The sequence below is a fragment of the Alligator mississippiensis genome, chromosome 4 (assembly GCF_030867095.1).
Source record: "Alligator mississippiensis isolate rAllMis1 chromosome 4, rAllMis1, whole genome shotgun sequence".
Classification (NCBI taxonomy): Eukaryota; Metazoa; Chordata; order Crocodylia; family Alligatoridae; genus Alligator; species Alligator mississippiensis.
Window position 1 is genome coordinate 158119649 of NC_081827.1, and position 21767 is coordinate 158141415.

The 21767-nt window shown below is 44.1% G+C and overlaps 1 protein-coding gene across 11 annotated transcripts in view; it reads left to right on the forward strand.

Annotated features, from left to right (window-relative positions):
* TANC2 (tetratricopeptide repeat, ankyrin repeat and coiled-coil containing 2) overlaps positions 1–21767 on the forward strand; it is an 806911-nt gene extending 785144 nt beyond the window's left edge. For 9 of the 11 annotated variants that reach the window (XM_059726841.1, XM_019500742.2, XM_059726843.1 and 6 more), the window contains 7 exons: positions 1331–1506; positions 2206–2338; positions 2887–2916; positions 3848–3939; positions 8450–8596; positions 11564–11664; positions 13828–21767. In XM_059726841.1, the coding sequence (XP_059582824.1) occupies positions 1331–1506; positions 2206–2338; positions 2887–2916; positions 3848–3939; positions 8450–8596; positions 11564–11664; positions 13828–15775 (2627 nt within the window). In that variant the 3' untranslated portion in view covers positions 15776–21767. The remainder of the gene's footprint in view (positions 1–1330; positions 1507–2205; positions 2339–2886; positions 2917–3847; positions 3940–8449; positions 8597–11563; positions 11665–13827) is intronic. The other 2 variants (XM_059726842.1, XM_059726849.1) reach the window with 1 other exon arrangement.

Sequence of the window (21767 nt, forward strand, 5' to 3'; positions counted from 1 at the left end):
GCTATACATTCTTAGTGCTTCTAGCCTAAGTTGCTAGACTAGCATGCTGCAGCAACAGCTGTTATGTTTTGCTTTTAACAATAAGGCCCTAAGCATTAATCCTCTCCCTGATTTAGAATAAGAACTTCTTGCAGCAGGGGTGTATCCTTCACTGTTTTTGCAGCATGGCTGGTCCCTAGTGCATAATGACTAGGCCAATGTGCTGCTGCTTTCATATTAGCTTCTGGCTTTACATTCACCTTTAGGACGTTATTCCAGGGTTCATTGTTTCCCTACAACTCTTGATAAGAGAACAGGGAACTGTATTCCCTGTGTTCACTTCAGTTATTACTTCTGTAGCTGGGAGAATGCAAATTTCCTGAGCTCAAGCATTGCCATGTAAGTAATCAAGATAGGAACCAAATGTCATATACTGTGATGCATGTGTTAATTTTAGGTAAATTTAGGCATGTGCTTTTAGAGATGAATCTGGGCCCCTTGGCTGCAGAGGTTGCATGAGAGCTTCCAGAGGCTACATCAGTGGTTGGGCTCAAGCAGCATCCAATAGGCAGCTTTAAAGCTGCAGTGCATCCTTTTCATCCCCCTGTACAGATTTTCCCACTGCTGTACCCAGCTACTCAGAATTTGGTCCATAATGGTTTTCCTTTTTCAAGAATTCTATTTTATTGATATCTTTAAAAACCCTTGAATTATATTGATGATAAGTTGACAGAAAGTAAATGTGACTGGAGGTTAAGGAGGAGACTAGAGTCTGAGTTTTTATTCTGACTCTCTTTAAGGGATCCTTATGTGACCTTGAGCAAGTCATTTAGGGGCGTTTATACACGTGCTGTGGGAGTGTGTGTGTGTGGGGGGGGGGAGGAGGGGGGGCACTTTAAACATAGTGGCTCCATGAACCACTCTAATTAAAGCACCCAAAGCGTCTTGTGTATCAGTGTTCCCGCATGGAAAAATGGTGGCGGGGGCACTTTAACTAAAGCTCAAACAAGCTTTAGTTAAAGCACCCCGGCTGCCATTTTTCAGTGCGGGGACGCTGATACACAAGACCACACACCAGCAGACTTGATTAATTGAGTGTGCTCTGATGTGCTGTAATTACACTGCATCAAAGCAGCCTCACTGCACGTGTATAGGTGCCCTAAGTGCTCAGTGCATGGCTTTTTTATCTGAACAATAGGAATAGTCAAATCGGTGACCTTCATAATGTAGTTAATATTCATACCTCACTCTGAAAGTAGAGTACTACTGGCTGTTGCTACATGTTATTATGTAATAGTAACAAATGTATGCAACAGAAAGTTCTTAAGTAGATATGCACATGTTCTTCCAGGTGCATCCATTTCTTTAATGGACAAAGAAGGACTGACTGCCCTCAGCTGGGCCTGTTTAAAAGGCCATCTCTCTGTGGTGCGGTCCCTGGTGGAAAATGGAGCTGCCACAGACCATGCTGACAAAAATGGACGCACTCCCCTGGACCTGGCAGCTTTTTATGGTGATGCAGAGGTGGTAAGTGTCCCTTTGAATAAATAACAGGGCAAGAAGGAAATCAGCTTAAAAACCATAACATAGTTGTAGTCAAATGTGTAACTCAGAGCACATTGCCTATGTTCACATGGACTAAGTACAGACAGTTAAAAAGCCAGATGCTGAATCAATTCAATCTTCACAAGTTAATCTAAGCTGTGAATTGATAAGCAAGTGAACAAGCATTCACTTTTGATTCTGGAAATGTAGTCACATGCCTGGAGTGCACCAGGTCAGAAGCCAGGAGGTGCTAGAGCACACCTTCCTGCTTAGCTGGAACAGACAGCTTGGGCCAAGAATAGCCCACCCACCCTGCAAGCGTGGTGGCGGGGAGCAAGAGGATTAGCAAGGGAGGTGCAAAGCATTCTGGGGTGCTTGAGAACTGTGAGTTAACTTGAATCTGGAGGGGATCTGAGACAGTACTCCAGTAACCCAGTTTAACCTAAATCTGTTAAATCTGATGCTACATACATCCAGGTTTATCTTAAACCAGTTTTGGCCACTCTGAAAGTGGTTTATGTGCACTGAATTTCTGTTGTGTTACAGATTTGAATCAGTTTCTGATCACTTATACCAGTTTATGTGTAACTTCTGTGCCTAGCCATGAGATGCTATCCTCCAGACATTCACCTGCCCTGGTTAGTCTTCTGTAAGATGCCTGACTGAATTTTTTTACCATAGGTTCAGTTTCTGGTGGACCATGGCGCCATGATTGAGCATGTTGACTACAGTGGGATGCGCCCACTTGACAGGGCAGTGGGCTGCCGCAACACATCTGTTGTTGTCACTCTTCTGAAGAAAGGAGCAAAGATAGGTAGGAAGAAGGGGGAGATCCTCTTTCCGCTGTTTACTGTAACAGGACTTTTGAGCAGTTGGTCTGGTCTTGTAGACTATGTAAATGTAGCTTTGTTATCAACCTTAACCCAGCCTGCTGCTGCAATTCAGAATGCAGCATAGTGACTCAAAACTGTCATGTTCTGTTTATTAAACTGTGATTTTTTGCTGCCATACTATTTAGCAAAGTTAATAAAGCAACTGTTTCTTTGGCAAGGTCTCTCCTATGGTAATGCTTTTCTATCTTTACTAGTCTGGTTTTACAAGCGTACTGTGTTCATACATTGCTGTGAGCTGCTGCTTTCACTTGCTCTGTATATGCTTTCAGATCCTAGCGTGACCTGCGCTGCTCTGCACAGCTGATCACGTTATGTTTTCCTGTGAAAGGGGATTTTGCTGGTGCATTGGCTTCTTTGCTGCCTGCCTCTCACAGCTGCTTTTTTTCCTTTCTTTTTTTTTTTTTTTTTCACCTTCATCCATTTTTTTCCCCTCTCTCCTACAACTTTTTGTTTTCTCCTTTCTTTGAAGGTTGTCAGACGTTACCGAGTCGCCCACGAGGTATATTTCACTGCTGTCAGCATCAGGCTTGATCTGATGGCTTTGTCAGCTTTGCTTTCTCCTGTTTGATTTTTGCCTGCATGCATTCCCTTACACCCCTAATCTTTTAATTTACCTCACCTTAAAATAATTTTTAACACCTGTTGCAGAGAATAACTTGAACTCAAAAAAACCTAACCCTGAAAAATGCACTGGATCCACTTTTAAAATATCACTGACTCATTCTTCACCCAGACTAATGAACTCTTCTGAAATTTGTGTTACTCCCATCCACCTGTATTAGGCCTTGAGCCATCACTTGCCTCCATGTGGGTGGATTTCTGCGCTTATTGAAGTCAGTGAGGACTGCACTGGTATAGGGCACTGGCTGTCTGGAGTCATTGAGGGACCAGGGCATTAGAATGGACTGTGTCAGCATAGACTGTACCTAAAAAGATATTGCCTTTTTGTTGTTCTATCACATAGCTTATTCAATTTTCTGCTCTTTTTAGCATTTAATCTCTCAAAGTTTTAAATCAGTCGCTAGTCAGAATATTTAAGTAGCTGTTAAATTTCTATACATTTTAAGTCAGAAGTGCTTTTTTCTGTGTAACTGCTTTGATTTCCTCTTTAAACATTTTTAAACAGAATCCTTTTCCCCAAAGCTGATTCTACAACCTGCACTGCCCTCTTGTGGAAATTACTCTGATAATTCAAAGACTCGGTTGTTTTTAAATGAGTACAAAGGAAAGACATTGTATTGAGGATGGTGTTAATTTAAGAAATGCAAGATGAATTGCCAGCTCTTTAATCTGGAGCATTCTGCTCCTTGAACACACCAAGTTGTTCTCTCCAGCAGAAATTCCCACCCCAGGATATTTTTTCCACCTAGCTTCCTACCACCCTTGCATTGTATGAGTTTTTTACCCATCATGCATCCTGTACACTACAGGTCCAGCAACATGGGCGATGGCCACCTCCAAACCAGACATCATGATCATCCTGTTGAGCAAGCTGATGGAGGAGGGGGACATGTTTTATAAGGTGAGGAGAAGGGGTAATTTCAGAATTCCTCTGTGTGGTACTGTTTTTCCCTCCCTGGTGTTACGCAAAAATAATCCCTCAATCGAAGACAAAAAGTTACACTTTGACCACAAGGAATATTTGCAGGATATCTTCCATTTCAAAACAGTTTGCCTTTTGGTTGTTAAAGATTAAACCAAGCTGAAACAAAGCAAAAATATGTCTGCATTCCTGGATTTGAGCTGAGGGTAGATCAGTGTCTTGAACCCCAGCAAATAAGATGTTCAGCACTAATATCATTGCATTAGTTCATGGGAGAGCCGTTGTTACATAACATAATTGCTGTACAAGAAAGAGAAAAGGTGGTAGAAGATCCATGTAGTGAAAGCAGATTCTCAGGGCATGGCTTTGTCATGTCAGCAGCACAAGAGATGGCATTTCACCATTGCAACTATTTATTTTTGCCTGATCTTTAATACCTGAACATTTGCACAGAAAAATTGCAAGTACTATGATGATTCACTGTTCATCTCCAAGTGAGGCAAAAAAAAAAATATGCAGAGCTGGCACTGTACATGTAGTCATCTTCCAGGGATACATGATACAGCTGAGAAACTCGAGTCTAAAGGTATTGAAAGTTGCATAATTAAGGTCTGGATAGCTGTGAATTGTATATGTCCTGATTTCTTTCTCTCCCTCTTTTTTTTCCCCTTTCCATTTGCTGCCCATGTGTCAGACTTCTGCATTTTTGTTTTAAATAGTTAAGCTACAATAACATGACAAGGCTTATCCTTGCTCTCAGAGGGCCTTGTTACACCTATATTGTAAGCCGAACAAATGTTAATCGTTTTAGTGTTGTTTGGCTTAGTAGATCAGTCACACCTTAAGGTGATAAGCCTGCTCCAATTGTCCTTCAGCTGCACAGCGGCTATGGAGAGGCCCAATTCTTTTTTTCTTGGGAGCTGCTCACCTCCCCCCACACCAGCATTGACAGGGGCAGCAAGCTGGTCTGGGTGGCAGTGGGAAGCCCTGCTGCTGCCAGGGGCTGCAACACTCACTTTGCCCAATGTGCCCAGGGGGCACAGGCAACTGGTAAGGGGGGGCACAAGCCCCACCTGACAGGGCCATCCCTGCCACCGCCATCTGCGGGTGCCCGCCAGCTCTGTCCCCACCATCTGCAGGTGCCCGCCAGTTCCATCCCCGCCACCGCCATCTGCGGGTGCCCACCCGAGACTTACGAGGCACCAGTCAGCCATGCCAGGGGTGAGGCACCAGTGGTTCCCACATGCCCTGACTTAGGAAGGGCTGCTGCATTCTGGGAAGCTGAAGAACTTCAACTTGGTGAAATAGCTGCGGGATGTGGCTACACCTTAATAGAACAGGAGCAAAATTAGGCGACTCAAACATAATCCTGCCCTGGAGTGGTATAGCTTTAAAATGAATAATGAGTGCTTTAAGACACTTAAAAGCTGTTAACTTGCAGCCATTCTAGGGGTTAAGATCTCCAGATATTAGATTTCTTCTGGAACAAAGCCTTTTTTTTATTGTATTTCTACAGACCTACAAACCCGTTGTTCTACTTTAGTACCTATGAAGTATCCAAGATAACACTTTTTCATGGGATGATCATAGCTCATTTCAGTCAATTGTCATTCAAGCTGTGTATGTAAGTGGCTGTTCCACCCTGTTTGTATGAAAGTCAAAGCCCAGGACAATCAGATCCTCTCCTTCACACCCATGTCTAAGCACTGGGGTTCCACTAGAGCTCCCTGCCTCAAATTTGTCACCTCAGGCAAACTGTTTAGCCAGTAGCCTTCAAGCTATGGTGTCTTCATCACCCTTTAGCCACCACTGGTCTGCCGGTATAAAGCTTAACCAAAAACATAAGCCCACTGGCTATAACTAAAATACCCCCACACTGGGTCCTACTCCCTGCAACCTGTAAGCATTTACCTGCAGTCTCCAGGGCAGCTCAGGTGCCAAGCAGTTCCTCACCTGTAGCCATCTGGCTCAGGAGCCCCTCTTTCTGCTACTTGCAGGGCAAGACTGTTCTGGCTCAGGCCCTAGGTTTATATGCCTCTCAAGCCCTATCCCCATTCAATCAAGTCATTTGCTAGCCCTGGCAGCTGCCTCTCTTCCACTCCAATGGGCAGCTTACTGTTGCTACCCTGGCTGCTGTAGCAGTGTCTTTGTTGTTTCAGCAGGGCTCTGCCCTATTGTCCTTTTGCTGGGTAAGTAGCCCAGCAATAGGTGCTTGCAGCCCATGAGTCTCTGGCTTTCTTATTCTCTGACAGCCAGTCCTTCAGGAGCAGTATTCCCCACAACCTGGGGACAGCCCTGCTTCTACTTCTCCCTTCAAGTAACAGGAGCCCTCTGGCTCCCTGTTATAGCTCGCCATTGCTTGGCTAATCAGCATGCTGTTTGGAGGTTTTGTTTACTTTGCAGCAGCTGAGTGTATACCCCACCTACCCATGCCCAAGCAATGAAGACTGTTCAGGGCCTCCCTCTATGGCTGTTTTTAAGACCTTGGTCTGGGGAGTGCTTGAAAGAAGCCACCAAGATGACCCCAGACCAGCTTCAGCAGGACACTTCTGAGTCCTGTACATGCCTACAGTCATGAGTGAGCTGGGCCTGCTCAAGCCTATCCTAGCCAGAGCAACTACCACCATGATGCAGACAAGCCTGGAGAGGGAAACAGAACACAGCAGAAAGTGTTCTTTACCAGACTCGTTTGAGGAAAGACCTTTGTTTCTATATCCTGTCACCTTTTGATCCACAGATCTGAATCATAAAATCAATGGACTAGAAGGGACCTGGGAGTTCATCAAGTCCAGTCCCCTGCCATAGGCAGGCAGTTAATGAGTCCAAACTAGCTCAACAAGGTGTTTATCCAGCCTGCTTTTGAACACCTCCAAGGATGGCGACCGTACTACCTCTGCTGGGAGTGTGTTCCCGGTTCTAGTTACCCTCACGGAGAAGACGTTCATCCTTATGTCCAGTCTAAATCTTCCCTTTGTTAGTTTGTGTCCATTGGTCCTCATCCTCCCAAGGGGTGCCTTCCTGAAGAGTTGCACCCCCAGATCTTGGTGTTCCCCCCTAACATATTTGTAGGTGGCTATCAAATCTCCTTGTAGCCTCCTCTTACCCAGACCAAACAAGCTCAGTTCCCAGAGTCTCTCTTCATAGGGCCCATCCTCCAGGCCTCTGATCATGCAGGTGCCCCTTCCCTGCACTCTCTCAAGCTTATCCACATCCTTCTTGAAGTGCAGGGCCCAAAACTGGGCATAGTACTCCAGCTGTGGACTCACCAATGCTAAGTAGAGAGGGAGAAGCACCTCCTTGCATCTGTAGGTAACACATGGGCTGATGCACACCAGAGTTCAATTCGCCCTGCTGGCGGCTTCATCGTACTGTTGGCTCATATTCATCTTCTGGTCAATTGTGATCCCCTGAGTCCCATTCAGATACTGTGCCAGCCAATGGGATGCCACCTATCCTATAGTCATGGTGAAGGTCCTTCATCCTTCCCAGATGGAGCTGGCACTTTTCCCTGTTGAACCTCATCTGATTCTGATCAGCCCACAGAACCAGGCTGTCTAGGTCACCATGGATCCTTGCCCTACCCTCTGGTGTGCCCGCATCTCCCCACAGCTTGGTATCATCCACAAACTTAATCGTAGAGCATTCCACCCCTTCATCCAAGTCATTAATAAATATGTTAAAAAGCAGCCATCCACTGGATTAATTGCAGCCATCCACATTGTAACCCTGTCTTGTATGTGATCCCCTCAAAACTATTTAGTTTAATTGGAGTGTTTGTTATTGAGCTTGCAATTTGAACAAGTTACCACATGGTTGTTGGCAGACCTGCAGAGTGTGACACCAGTCTGCAGACATTGTACAGTTTTCCGCTTTATGTAACAGTACTGTTTGGGAAGTGTTCCTAACTGATCTCCGTGGTATCACCTCCCGAAAGAGCATGATACTTCACATACTAAAGAAAACTAACTTCCAAGAGTTCCAAAAAACTTTTTCAAAGAGGGAAGCTGCTTACATCACAAAAACCTGGAATTTGATAAGAGTCACCATCAGTATAGGCAATTGATACAAGTTTGCTTTCAAGACAAAGTAAGAATAGATGTTCAGACATTTGTAGAACTGATGGAGTGCCACCTAGGGTGTCATGCTGTAGAGAATGCAGTGGCAACTAGATTCAAGAAAGCAGGGATAACTCTAAGTTGATTTCTGTTGCTACCAAGCTTCTGCTGTTTTCTACCGTCATGAAGAACTTGGGAACCCTATGTGAATTTGGGAGAGTTGTTCTTGCAGGATGTATCTCAGTTTCAGAAATTCTTCCCTTGATCAAATGTTCAAGCTGTTCTTTCTGAAAAGGAGGTGAGCGGTGAAGTCACAGCACCTTAACCACACGGAACACTCATTTTATTAATAAATTGTTTTGCTGCGGTTGGCAAGCAGCTGCAGCTCTTAAATCGGCACAGTGGCGTACTCTGACATGTTTTCCTTCTATCAGAAAGGTAAAGTGAAAGAAGCTGCCCAGCGCTACCAGTATGCCCTGAAAAAGTTCCCTAGAGAAGGGTTTGGAGAAGACCTGAAAACATTTCGTGAGCTGAAAGTGTCACTCCTCCTTAACCTCTCCCGATGTCGAAGGAAAATGAATGTAAGTTGCACGCGCCCTTTGAGGTCTTTCCAAGCAATCTGCTAGCTTCCTGCCTGCGCAAAATAAAGCGTGTCTTACCCGTAGTTCTGCTATGGCCTCTGAAATGTCTCCTCTTTGTAACCTGGTTGTCCTTCACAGAGCACTGACATTTATAATTCGGAAGAAATAAAGTCGTGATTTAATATTCATTTCAAACAATTAAAAATTCATAGCTATATTTATAGCATTCTGAATTTTTTATTACTCTCTTCTGATGATGATATGAATTTGGGGTAGAGTTTTTGTAGTGAATTTTTCTACTTTTTAGGGCAGTGATGAGAGGAGGAGCTAGGAGGTGTGATCACTTGCATACAAATGAATTTAAAAGAAGGAGCATATGTTTAGGGAGCTTTCACTTCCACAAGGCAGTGACTCATCCTGAGACTCCTCCACACATGCTCTGCCTCCTCCCAGAACTGTCATATCCCTGTCCTCCTCCCTGCGCTAATTTAGCTGTGTCTAGGGATAATCTTCTGCAGTGTTTCTGTACCTCCAGAAGAGCTAAATGTCACATCCCCCTCCTTTCACATGAGAAATGAAAGTCTTCATTCAATCTCTGTGCCGGGCCAGGTTATAATGGGAGGGAGAGGACTTTATGATGCCTTCATTTCTTTCAGCTGTGCAGGAGGCAAGTAAAACCTTAATGCCAACTTGCAAATAACATAACAGGCAGACAACAACTAAAAGCTTAGCTTGTCTGTAAACAAGCCAACTTTCTGCTAAGCCTGCACCTTAAGAGACAGATTTTCAGCTTAGCTTTAGCTGGGACTGCCTTTCTTGGCCCGAGATGGCAGGGGCATGTATTTGCTGCTACAGTTTTTTGCACCCATGACTTAGTCACAAAGTCATCTAACCCCTGGGCTGCATCACCAGTTCAGTGTCATAGATCAGGGGTGCTCAACCTCTGGCCTGCAGGCCGAAAGTGGCCAGTGGAGCCATTGCATCTGTCCTGCGGGGTTCCCCATGGGTCAGGAAATTTGGTGGTGGGGGAGCAATGGCCATTAATACAACCACCCTCCCTCATGCCAAATTCCCAAAACCTGTGTGCCTGGTCGGAGCCAGGCCGTGCCCCCTTCCCCCTGCAGGGCTGGGCTGGGGCTGGGCCACAACCTCTTTTTTCCCCCTGTGGGGCCACGTCATATCCTCTTCCCTCCCTGCCCCCCCATGAGGCTGGACCATAATCTCTTCCCCGCGTGGGGCCAGGTCATGCCCCCTTACTACCGACATAGGGAACACCAGGTCTCATCCGGCCCTGCGTTCCCTCTCCCTCTCCCCCCAACTTCTGCAGGGCTAAGTGAAGCTCCCATCCCTCACTGTAGGGCTGGGCTTCCCCCCCCCCGCTCCCATTGGCTGGATGGTGGCTGCTGTGCTGGCCCCGGGCGCTGGATCAAAACAGCCATCCAGCCCACAGTCAGACCAGGCACTGCCCTTCCAGCCTGCTAGGCAAAATGATTGAGCACCACTGTCATAGACAACAGATGCGTGGCTGGAATTGCAGGGACTAATTAAAATCAGTGTCTATGCCTCATTGTTAATAAGTTTTTTCCCCCCTCCATATATTTGGATGCAAAAATCTGTTTAATAATTTGACTCTGATATGCTCAATACAAATTTATATCAAACTGTAGAGTTAGTGAGACATGGCAAATGTCTGGAAATAGAACTGAAGCTAAACCCACAAGGGGAAGCTTTCTGCAGAGACCTCCTGTTCTAGAGATTTTGTTTTCATGAGATACAAATGCCTTGACTTGGAATGGCTAATTAATTGGTGTAAGAGTGCTGCATGGACCACATACAGTAGAAATAAAAGCCAGACCCACAGTCTGGGAACTGTGTATTAGTTGTCAAATAATACACATATAGTTGTGTTTCATAGAAGTCCTTTGCTTTCCATAGGCACTGTATGTAACACCAAGTAATTACTTTTCCAAGTAATACTTGCTAGAAACCACAGCCCAGGGGCAGTAACAAAGCCCATTTCTAGCAGAGCAGAGCTTGCCTCACTTACTTTTTAATCACAATGTAATTTCATTTAGTGCTGTAGCCTAGAATGTTTTAGATTTTTAGCTCAAATTCATGGCCCAGTGGGACAGACATTCAGTCACCATACTAAAGCTAACCCACGAGGAAGCAGGCTTCTTATGAAGAGCTCGGATGAGCTCTGTGGTAAGTCTCAAAGGCCAGTAGGAAGACAAGGAGAAGGAATTGTTGTAGGGAAGAATTCCACAATGCCGGATGATGTTGCATTCATAGCCATGGCACACAAAAGTGTTTTAACCGGCCTGCATTCCATTCTATCCCCCCTCTGTGCATTCCCAAACAAGCATCTTCTAAATAGTCTCCAAATGCAGGAGACAGGAGCAGAAAAGAGGGCAGTGAGATAAAATTCACTGTGGAGTGGATCTTAGACAATATATTCCTGCACCTGGCTACACAGGCAATATTCCTTTCCTTCAAGAGCAGTCTGGTGCAGTTCCCCTTTCAAGTGTTTGAGCACGTGCCAGAGAGGAAAAGGAAGTGGGGAAGGGTCTCCTAGTGGTTTCAACTATGGAAAAATCCTCCATGAGGTTCCATTCCAGCTTCCATTAGACTAACTGTTTACTGAAGGAGCTAGGCCACTTAAAAGGGGCTGCATGCACTTACCTGAGACCCCAGAGGTGTGAAAAGAGAGTAAATGTCTACTGTACAGTGTCTAACATTGTGAAAGCGCTTTGAATCTCCAGATACCATTGTAGCTCTGGCTATCAGGGTGTCTGATCCATGTTCAGAATACCAAGTGCCATCAGGTTTTCCAATTATACATGCAAAAACAATGTCCATATAATTTTGTTTTATTCCCAAGTTGTATATATATTTTATATCATTTTTTATATATATATATATATATATATATTCAATTACTTATCTACACACCTATTGTAATGACAGGATTTTGGAATGGCGGAGGAATTTGCCACTAAAGCACTGGAGCTGAAACCGAAATCTTATGAAGCTTACTATGCAAGAGCAAGGGCCAAACGCAGCAGCAGGTGAGGAGAGAGAGAGAGAAAAGTGAGAGGGGCTATTCTTGGCAAGTCTGGGCACCTCGGTGTAGGCATTCACCATGCAAAACTAGATATGTAAGAACATATCGCAAAGGGACATTCATTAGGGCAGCTGTTAAGAAACAAAACCCAAATCAACAACCTCCCTGATTTTGTAACCCAGATGGGGCACATTTTAATGTAAAAATGTGAGAGGCTCATCATAGTTAAGTGTTTGAATGTACTCAGGACCTGAAAATCAGGATTGGATGTTCTTCTACAAGATCTTGTTCAACGGCAGCTATTGGACTTGTCTCAAGAATTAATTAATACAAGTCCTGCGGCCTGTGTGCTGCAGAAGGACAGAGAAAGTGATCACCGTGGTCCCTTCTGGCCTTAAAAATCAGAAAATCTGTCTGTCCCAAAGCAAGGCAGAAATCTATAATTAGTAGTGCAGTGACTGCAAATGAATGCCTGCCATCTTGCTTTCAGCAATAGCTCATGGACAGAGCTGAGCCCTAGAATGACTTTTTTTTAGACAGCTGGAATGCTGGGCTCTCAGCACTTCAAATGGATCCCTTAGGGATTCCCTTCTTAATCTCCCAGGACCCAGGGAGATGAGCTGAGATTGTCTTCAGAACCTATTAGTGCCATTCCTGAACTGGTAAGAAGTCTTGCTTTAGAGTCACTTTCTTAGGGGCTGAGCACACTGCCATTGCATAATGCCTTGTCTCTGCTCAGTCAGTGGATCAAGACACCAGCCACAAATTGAGAGTGTCCTGCATGACAGTACAGAAAACCACCAATAGCCAGAGGACATTGAATGTCCACCTGCATAAGCATCGTAGCTAAATAGAAGGCACCACAGTTTAATCTCTCATCCTGCTAACAACATGCTTAACTGTGTATCTACCCTAGCTAGTACTGCATGGCAGTGAGCTTGAATCTTGATGTGGAAGTTAAACCCTGTGACCTATTCCAGAAACAAGTCCTGCAATTTGAACCAGACTGACATTTTCTAGCTTCCCTTTAATGCTTGTGCTCTCCATTATTTACAACACTTCTATAGAAGCTTAAAAATAGAAGACCTTTTCTAGTGGATTTTAGTTCTGTCCCCCATCCAAGCAGCATGATGCTCCTGCTTCTTGAATGAAACAGGCACCCCTATGGCTTTTTTGGTTTACTTCCTTATTAGTGCACCAGCATAGGTCAGTTTAGGTCTGGGGAGCATGTTGCTGTTCCTGTTCACACCTAGCTTTGAGCAGGTCTTGCCCCAGCATAGACAAGCGTTGCGGGGTATTGGGAGGGGTGGGTGGGTTCTTTATTTGTGGCAGGGCAGTGAACTGGAGCATTATAAACAGTGGTGTGTCAGATCTGGAGATGATTCACCACCAGCTCACAATCATGTTACAATAGATAACATTTTTGTTCAAAAGCAAACAGTGTCCCTGTAAATGACAACCCACCTCCCCACGTACCCTACCCTGCTACTCCTCACAGGCTAGCCTTTCCAGTGTCAGTCACAAGTATCCTTCACAAGGGCCTTGCAGCCTTGCAAATGCTGGGACCTCCTCCTGCCGTGTTCCCTCTGTTCTGAAGACATGAGCCCAATCCAAAGCAAAAACCGAGAGGCAGCCATGTCTAATTCATTGGCCATGGAAATCCCTGGGTTGTAATGCCAGTCCCTGCCACTGCCTGGCCTCAGAACAAGTTAGAAGCAGTTAAATTTGCCATTGGGTTAATCTGAAATAGTTCTCACCTGTTTTTCTTGACACCAATGGTGAGCTTCTTGGGTAATACTTACACCTCAGTGTCCCCTTCCATAAAGTGGGGACAGTGTACTGACAAAGCTCATGTGGGTGCTGTGAGGAGTAATTAATTAATTTTTTAAGCATTCTACCACCAAAAGGATATTACTAGAGTGGGTCCTGCTGTCCTGGTTATGTGTTCCCTCCTCCCCAGAATGGCTAACTGTGTTTCTTCAATTGGGGTAAAGAAACCAAAGAGAGACACACACAAGGCAGAGCTTAAGGAACACAGCCAGCTGTAGTGGTCCCAGGCATTTCCCTAAGAACAACAGACAAGCTGCTTGAGCTCTGTAGCATCCCAAAAATGCTTCACCCAAATCCAGAGTAACTCCATTCTCATTTCTGTCCCTCTGTCAAGCAGGCAGTTTTCAGCAGCCCTGGAGGACCTGAACGAGGCCATCAAGCTGTGTCCGAACAACCGTGAGATCCAGCGGCTGCTGATGAGAGTGGAGGAAGAGTGCAGACAGATGCAGCAGCAACAGCAACAGCAACAACCACCCCCTGTGGAGCCAGAACCTGAAGCCCAGCATGAAGAACTGTATTCTGTGCAAGACATCTTTGAAGAGGAGTATCTTGAGCAGGATGTAGAAAATGTTTCCATTGGCTTACAGACAGAGTCGAGACCAAGCCAAGGGCTCCCCATCATCCAGAGCCCACCCCCATCCCCTGCCCACCGGGATTCAGCCTATATTTCTGGCTCACCTCTTGGTTCTCATCAAGTCTTTGACTTCAGGTCTAATAGCTCTATGGGTTCACCAACAAGACAAGGGTACCAGTCCACTTCTCCTGCTCTGTCTCCAACACACCAGAACTCTCATTACAGACCTAGTCCACCACATACATCTCCTGCTCATCAGGGCTCTTCCTACCACTTCAGCCCACCTCCTGTTGGGGGCCAGGGGAAAGAGTATCAAAGTCCACCACCTTCGCCCCTCCGTAGAGGTCCCCAGTATCGTGCCAGCCCTCCTGCAGAAAGTATGAGTGTCTATCGGTCACAGTCTGGCTCCCCAGTACGTTACCAGCAAGAACCTAGTGTTAGCCAACTCCCAGGTAGACCAAAGTCTCCACTGTCCAAAATGACTCAGAGGTCCTTCCAAATGCCCCAGCTTCCTGTCGCAGTCCCACAGCAAGGGCTCAGACTACAGCCGGCCAAGGCACAGATTGTCAGAAGCAACCAGCCAAGCTCTGCAGTGCATTCTAGTACTGTGATTCCAACTGGTGCTTATGGCCAAGTGGCCCATTCTATGGCCAGTAAATACCAGTCAACATCAGGAGAAATGGGGGTTGGGCAAAGTAGGTTGGTCTACCAGGGTTCAATTGGTGGAATAGTAGGGGATAGCAGGCCAGTGCAACATGTTCAAGCCAGCCTTAGTGCAGGTGCAATCTGCCAGCATGGAGGACTGACTAAAGAAGATCTTCCACAGAGGCCTTCCTCAGCATATAGAGGTGGGATGAGATATAGTCAAACCCCTCAAATAGGACGCAGTCAGTCCGCTTCCTATTATCCAGTCTGTCACTCAAAGCTTGATCTGGAACGCTCCTCCCTTCCCTCCAGCCAGCTTGGTTCTCCAGAGGTTTCTCACCTAATAAGGCGGCCAATTACAGTCAACCCCAGTGAAATAAAGCCTCACCCACCAACTCCAAGACCACTACTTCATTCTCAAAGTGTTGGTCTCAGATTCTCTCCTTCTAGCAATAGCATCTCATCCACTTCCAACCTGACTCCCAACTTCCGCCCTTCTGCTTCTATTCAGCAAATGGAGATCCCTCTAAAGCCAGCTTATGACAGATCATGCGATGAGCTTTCACCAGTCTCTCCAACTCAGGGGGGTTACCCCAGTGAGCCAGCCCGTTCCAGGACCACGCCATTCATGGGAATCATAGACAAAACAGCTCGGACTCAACAGTACCCACATCTCCATCAACAGAACCGGACCTGGGCTGTGTCGTCCGTGGATACTGTTATTAGTCCTACATCTCCTGGAAACCTTCCCCAGCCAGAATCATTTAGCCCACCTTCTTCAATCAGCAACATTGCCTTTTATAACAAAACCAACAATGCACAGAATGGCCATTTGTTAGAGGAAGACTATTACAGCCCCCATGGGATGCTGGCCAATGGGTCCCGAGGAGATCTTTTAGAGAGAGTCAGTCAAGCCTCCTCGTATCCAGATGTTAAGGTGGCTAGGACACTGCCTGTTGCACAGGCCTACCAGGACAACCTGTACAGGCAGCTTTCCAGGGACTCTAGACAAGGGCAGACATCCCCTATCAAACCAAAGAGACCGTTTGTGGAGTCTAACGTGTAAATGACACTTGTTGGAGTAAGACCCTTATGTTTTCAGCACACACTTCTGGGCTTGATTTTCATGCATATTAGTATTCTTCTTATTATTTTTTAATTTCTATTTGATAGTTTAATGACCAAGTTTCTCCTGTAATTGCTATGTGGTGATCAGCCAGCCATGCACGTGCTCAAAGCCCTTTGTTATCCAGCTGACTGTGAAGCCAACATCAAACAAGCCAGTATTGTTTGCCCAATTGAAACTGAGTTCCCTCACAGTTTTCAGCTGTCAATCAGGATATTTTAGTATATGGTATAGGTTAATCCCAATATAGCCCCTACACAGTGGGAGGTAACCAGCTCTTTTCAAGAGACAATCATGTTCAATTCAAATTGGTCTCTTTTGTCTGCTTAATAAGATCTTGTGAAATTAAGAAAATTCCTAGTGGGAACTGGCCTAGACTTGTGGCAGCCTTTACAGAGTGCATTGTCCAGTGTTCCCCTAGACAACCAGTACGTTCGTCTTCCCAGTTGTCTCCTTGCTAATTACAAAGAGCTAATTACCCGCACAGAGTGGGGCTTGATTTGTTTTAATACTAAGTAGCTATGCATAATAACCATCCTGCTTTATCTGGTTTATAGAATTTTAATCTGAATTATATTTGTTTGTTCGTTTTAATGATGTAATCTGCCAGCATGGGTGGGGACCACAAAATGCTGCGCGACTTTGACAGTTGTGTTCCAAATGCCACAGCACCGATTCACTCTGAGGCATTTTAAAAATGTGTCGAGAAGCAATTGAACTTGGCCCCTTTTATGCATCTTAATCAGCCCAGGTAATTGGCTCAAACCATCTTGTGCATTTTATAAACTGAGATTACCACAACCTTTCCTTCACACTGTTAGCAGATGACTGCACTTCACATATGCACCAACACCATGTTTTCACCAGGACAGTTTAAGAATTTGGTTTAGTTTGGTTTGGCTCAAAAGAAAAATGGGATGGGAAAAAGCTTAATTAAGGAAGGAAATCTTCAGTCTTTCTTTGCCCGTGATGCCCAAAGCGACATGATGGTTCCCAAGACAGAAAGTGGCCGAGGAGTCACATCAGTGAAGTCCTTCTGAAAACACAGCCTTGCCATGCCATTTCCTTTCTGTTTGCACCTGCTCTTTGGAATCTGTGTGCTGTAGTGAGGGGCTGCACTCCTCAAAGGGAAGAAGGAATAAAAATGGGTGTTTTCCTAGAGCTGCCAGATTTGTTTCTGGAATTTTGCAAAGCAGTTGCTGTGTTCCATACCTGTAAATGCTAGAGGCAATGTTTTGCTCTTTAAGGACCTGTAGTTAAAAGAAATATTTATAATTAATTTATGTGATCTATTTCAGGAAATTTGTTTTGGGTATATCTTTTTTTTTCTTTAATTAGATGCAACTAGTATTGAGGCAGTGTGAAAAAGCAGGGGACATTTCCAAAACCCGGTTTACAGAGCTTTCCAAGTAGTCTCTGAAGTTTTGTTTGCATAGAGGAGACTTTCTGAGCCTGTTCTACATTTCTTGTTAGTTGCATTTTATAATCCACCTTTTCAGTGACTAAGAGCAAACAGCCAGGTGAGTGGAAAAGAAGTTTGTTACTGTAACTTGTTTTAAAGCAAATAGTGCCTGCTACCTAACACTGAAGCTAGTTCATGTCGACTCTTAAAAACAGAATGGGAAGTGACTCCGAGGGAGAGAAGTTAAATATGTTTCTGTTTCCAAAGGGCTATGTGAACCTGGCATTGAAGGAAGGAATCATTGAACCAAAATAAGGGCCAATCCGACATTAGAGTCAATTGGCATGTCTATATTGTGATTTCTGTGCAGCTACCCTGATTTATGCCAGACAAGGGTCTGGCCCTGAATCACTCAGCAAACTCTGGCTCTGATTAGCCTTTTTGTTTGCGTGAAGCTGTGAAGCGGATCAGCGCAGTTTGTTGTAATTTGCTTACTTATTTTGCTTAGACCAAATGGAGACACACAGGCCTCAGGACAGGTCAGGCTCGTGTCCCACAGACAGACTGAAAGTACTCTTGGTTTTTTTGCCTCTGCATTGTTTGGGGATTATTAAGTTTCTTTAACTCAAGTTATTTATGGGTCTATTTTCTATTTGTCCAAGCCAGTATTTGTATTGGGGTTTGGGGTTTTTTTTCTTTCCCAAGGGGGTATGAAGGTACAACACAATTCTTACCCTTTGCTTTATTACAGGGATCTGTAAAGCAGGTTATAAAACTGGGAGCCTCCCCAGATACTTATGCCTCCTTCCCAGCCTGTTTGTATGAGGCCATGAGGAAATAGGAATGTGCATGCACTATTCCTCTCTTTGAAAGGGATGTTGACTTTTTTGTTCCTCTCTTTTTTAAGAAGTGTGCTCTGCCTTATAAGGAATAACTGATTATTTTAATCTGCATACCGTGCACCTAGTTAGCTAGAACTTGTATATTAATGGGTTTTTTTGAATAGCGTCATGTTTTTGTTCCAGGCCTTCCTTCCCTCAGCTTTCCTGAGCAAATGAGTGGCTTTCTATCTTTGGTAGTTTCTTTTGAAAGGACAAAGTAACCAAATCCAGCCCATTCCCTTTTTTTATTACAGTTAAACAAGATGTGCTACTGCCATAAGCCAGTCATCTCCAATTTCCTTGTTATCAGAGAATCCAAATGGAATGATCCTTGTTGAAGAGAATGCCATTATAATAACTCTGACTGTGCTTTGCTTCGCTATTCACTGCCGTGTGATTCCAGTACTGTACTTTAGAAATGTCCCCTAACAAGCACTTACATGTACAACTTTGGGTTTATGAAGATGTTGTAAGGGAAAACAAAACAACAACAAAAACAGCTCACACTTTAACACAAATACAAAAATGAAACAAGGCTTAAATACTGCAGTGTGCAGGGTTTTTTCACAACGCCATGTGTTACATTTTCACAGAATTCTTGCACTAATGGTTTACCATCTGTTCTTTCTGTAAATGGGTGCACTTTACTGTTTGAATTTGTTACTATGATAAATACTGGATATTTAAGCGTGAGTAGTGTCTTCATTAGAAAATAGCAGAACAGCTCTTGTCTCTCAGTGTATTTTTCAAAAAAAAAAAGAAAAAAGAAAAGAAATGAAGCAATGAATCATAACATTTATAGCACAAGAACTCACAGTTGTATATAAGCATCAAAAGATTGAGTAATTTTTAAATACAAAAATATTTACCGTGATTTTTTTAAAGCGCTTCCCCAGCAATTTTCTTAGGGACAGCTGAAACATAATTGTTGCTTTAGTTACTGGATCAGTAAGGAACATACTTCTCACTTGAAAATCAAATATTGTGTGTCATTCCAAGTCCTGATTGGAATTTGGCATGGGCAAAATGGAGATTATTTTGTATTTTCTGTTGTATATGGTCCTGATTGTAAAGTACACTATCCAACCACAACTCAATAGAGCACAAGACTGTAATTTTGCTTACTGTCCCTTCACTCTTTCATCTTAGCTGCAAATCTCATGAACTTGTCCACTCACGAAAGTGTAGTAGGACAGTGTGCAGTAGCCCATCTGGCAGTCAGACTTGCCAGGTACGGTGTTAAGTGATTCAGAGATACTGTACCTTTTTCCTGTTGAAGTAATTGAGACTACCAGCATCATCCCTAGTCAGCACCCTAGCTGGAGTCAGGTAGTTTGAGAATCCCCACACTGCTAGCTTGTAGGTGCACCAAATAAAACAGATTCTTGATACCTTAAGACCATAGGAATTTGTTCCTTGGAATGTATTCTGTTGGCTATGCCTAAGCAAATGCTTGTATTTGACCAAACCAGCCACTAGATGGCTCTTGGACTCTGCAGAAAGTTGCCCTGAGAGCCTTTCTACTGTAGTGATGCGTCGCTATAGACCTAAAGTCCCAGTTTTGGGAATCGGGTGCTTGTCAAGTTCCTGTTGAGCACATTTCCCAGATTTTTTTTTTTTTTTTTTTTTGATTTGCAGGCTGGAAAGGCCTCAGGCAAGAGGGCAGTAGCTATATGTGTATGTCTCTCCAAATCCTTAGCTGCTGGTTTCAGGGTGGCATCAAAGGGCTTGAGAGCCAGTTGTCAGCTCATCTAGGTGCTTAGGAGATGGAAGTGTTCTATAGAGCTGAGGTCAAGGGAGCAGAGAGCTTGGCAACCTGTTTCCTTGTGTTGCTGGATTCAAATCAATGCTCTTGTGTAGGCGATGAAGGCTGTGCCAGCTACTGACTGACCAAGGCCTTTGGAATCAAGCTCACAGTAAGTTCAGATGGTTTGGTTTGAAAAGTAGATTTTTCCCCCTTTAAAATGGCTGTAAAGCAACTTGCTTGGCTGGTGGAAATGCTTTTTTTGTGCATATGATGCATACCTAAGCCATAGTTTGGATTAGGTCCTTGCCAGGATGGCTGCTAAATTCCCAGTAATTCAGTTCCCTAGTGCAAAGACTATTGTCTATTCAGGGTTACCCAGAAGAAGTCTAGCTAAAACCGAAGTGCCAGCTATGCCTTATGTAGAGAACAAAGCAAGCCTGAGTGCCTGCTAGTTTTTCACCTTAAATGCTGAGGTAGGTCCTTGCTGATCTGTCACAAGCTATTTGGTTGTTGCATCTTTTTATTTTTTTCTTTTGAGAGTTCCAGACAATTCATCTACGAAGATTAATGGTATTTAAACAAGGGCTTAGGGAAAGAGCTACTGTACCTCCTGTGACATGTCACAGAGACCTCCAGAGTTAAATGCCTTTACTCAGTACTGGAAAGTTTGGTGGGGATGCATTTGGACACAAGCACAATGGCAAAGGTTGATCTGCTTTTTCAGGGTTACTTGAACAATTGCTGGACTTTCATTCAATCAAACTTTTTCTAATACAAACCACAAAGGGCTCAATAATTTAGCAAGATTTGTTTGTGTCCAACTCCTGACAACAGCTGGATTGCACTGGAACCTTTCCTGATACACAACAGATCCCCACGAGAAAACAAAGCAAACGCAATTGTCACCATTAAAGTAAATGGAGCCAAATAAATATTCTGTATCCTTCCCTAATTTTCTAGCAACCACTTAACTGCTGTCATGCTACTTAGCAGGAAATAGTCAGTTCCAGTCTGACGTTTCTGCATCTTGGTTCCTGTAGTCATTAAAATGGAGGGCTACTGTGAAAAGGGGCTTGTCACTGATCTCTCGTACATATGGGTCAGTCCAAAGGAAGGAGAGTACTAGGCCTGTCCTCCAATAACTGCTAACACATGGAGTCTTGTTCCTGGTGGGTGGGAAAGCCTCAGGCTGGTAAAGTTAGGTCACTTTAGCTGCAGTCTGCCTTGCTCTGCACTGATATACCAGACACCATTAGTAATGTTTAGAGATAAACTAACAGCAACACTGTGTGCATAGGTTCATTTTGTCAAGATACCAGTAACGTAGAGACTCCAGCGTGGACTCTTCCAGCAGCGAAGGTGTCATTTCTGTCTCACATTTTCTTTTCCACGGTATTTACAGCATTTCGTCTCTGTTCTGTCTTCACTTCCAAGAAGATTTGACTTAGTACAAATATGTATAGTCTATACACTTTGGTGATTTGTACTATTTGCCATCCTTCAAGACACTTGCTGGGAAGATCTTTAAGACACTTAATTTTCCTTTAGCTTTTCTATAATTCTGATGTAAAGGACTTTCTCTGTACAGTATATTATTCAATGCATGTTCTGTTCTCTCTACTGATATATTGAACACCACACAGTTGTGATATTGTGCAGTGGGTAAGGCGACCCTGCACTCAGCTGAGGCCCTCAGCCTCTCATGTATAAGGAAAGAAAAACTATTTTTTCCTTTGCTGTATTTGCTTGAGCAGAGTTTTCTTGTCTGTACATGTGAGCTGTGAGATAGATGTGAAAAGTTCAAATGAATGCATTTCCCCAATGTATACAGATTGTAATCTGTACAATGAACTGTATGTATGAAAAAAATGTACTTATTTATAAATGGTTAACACTTGGAAA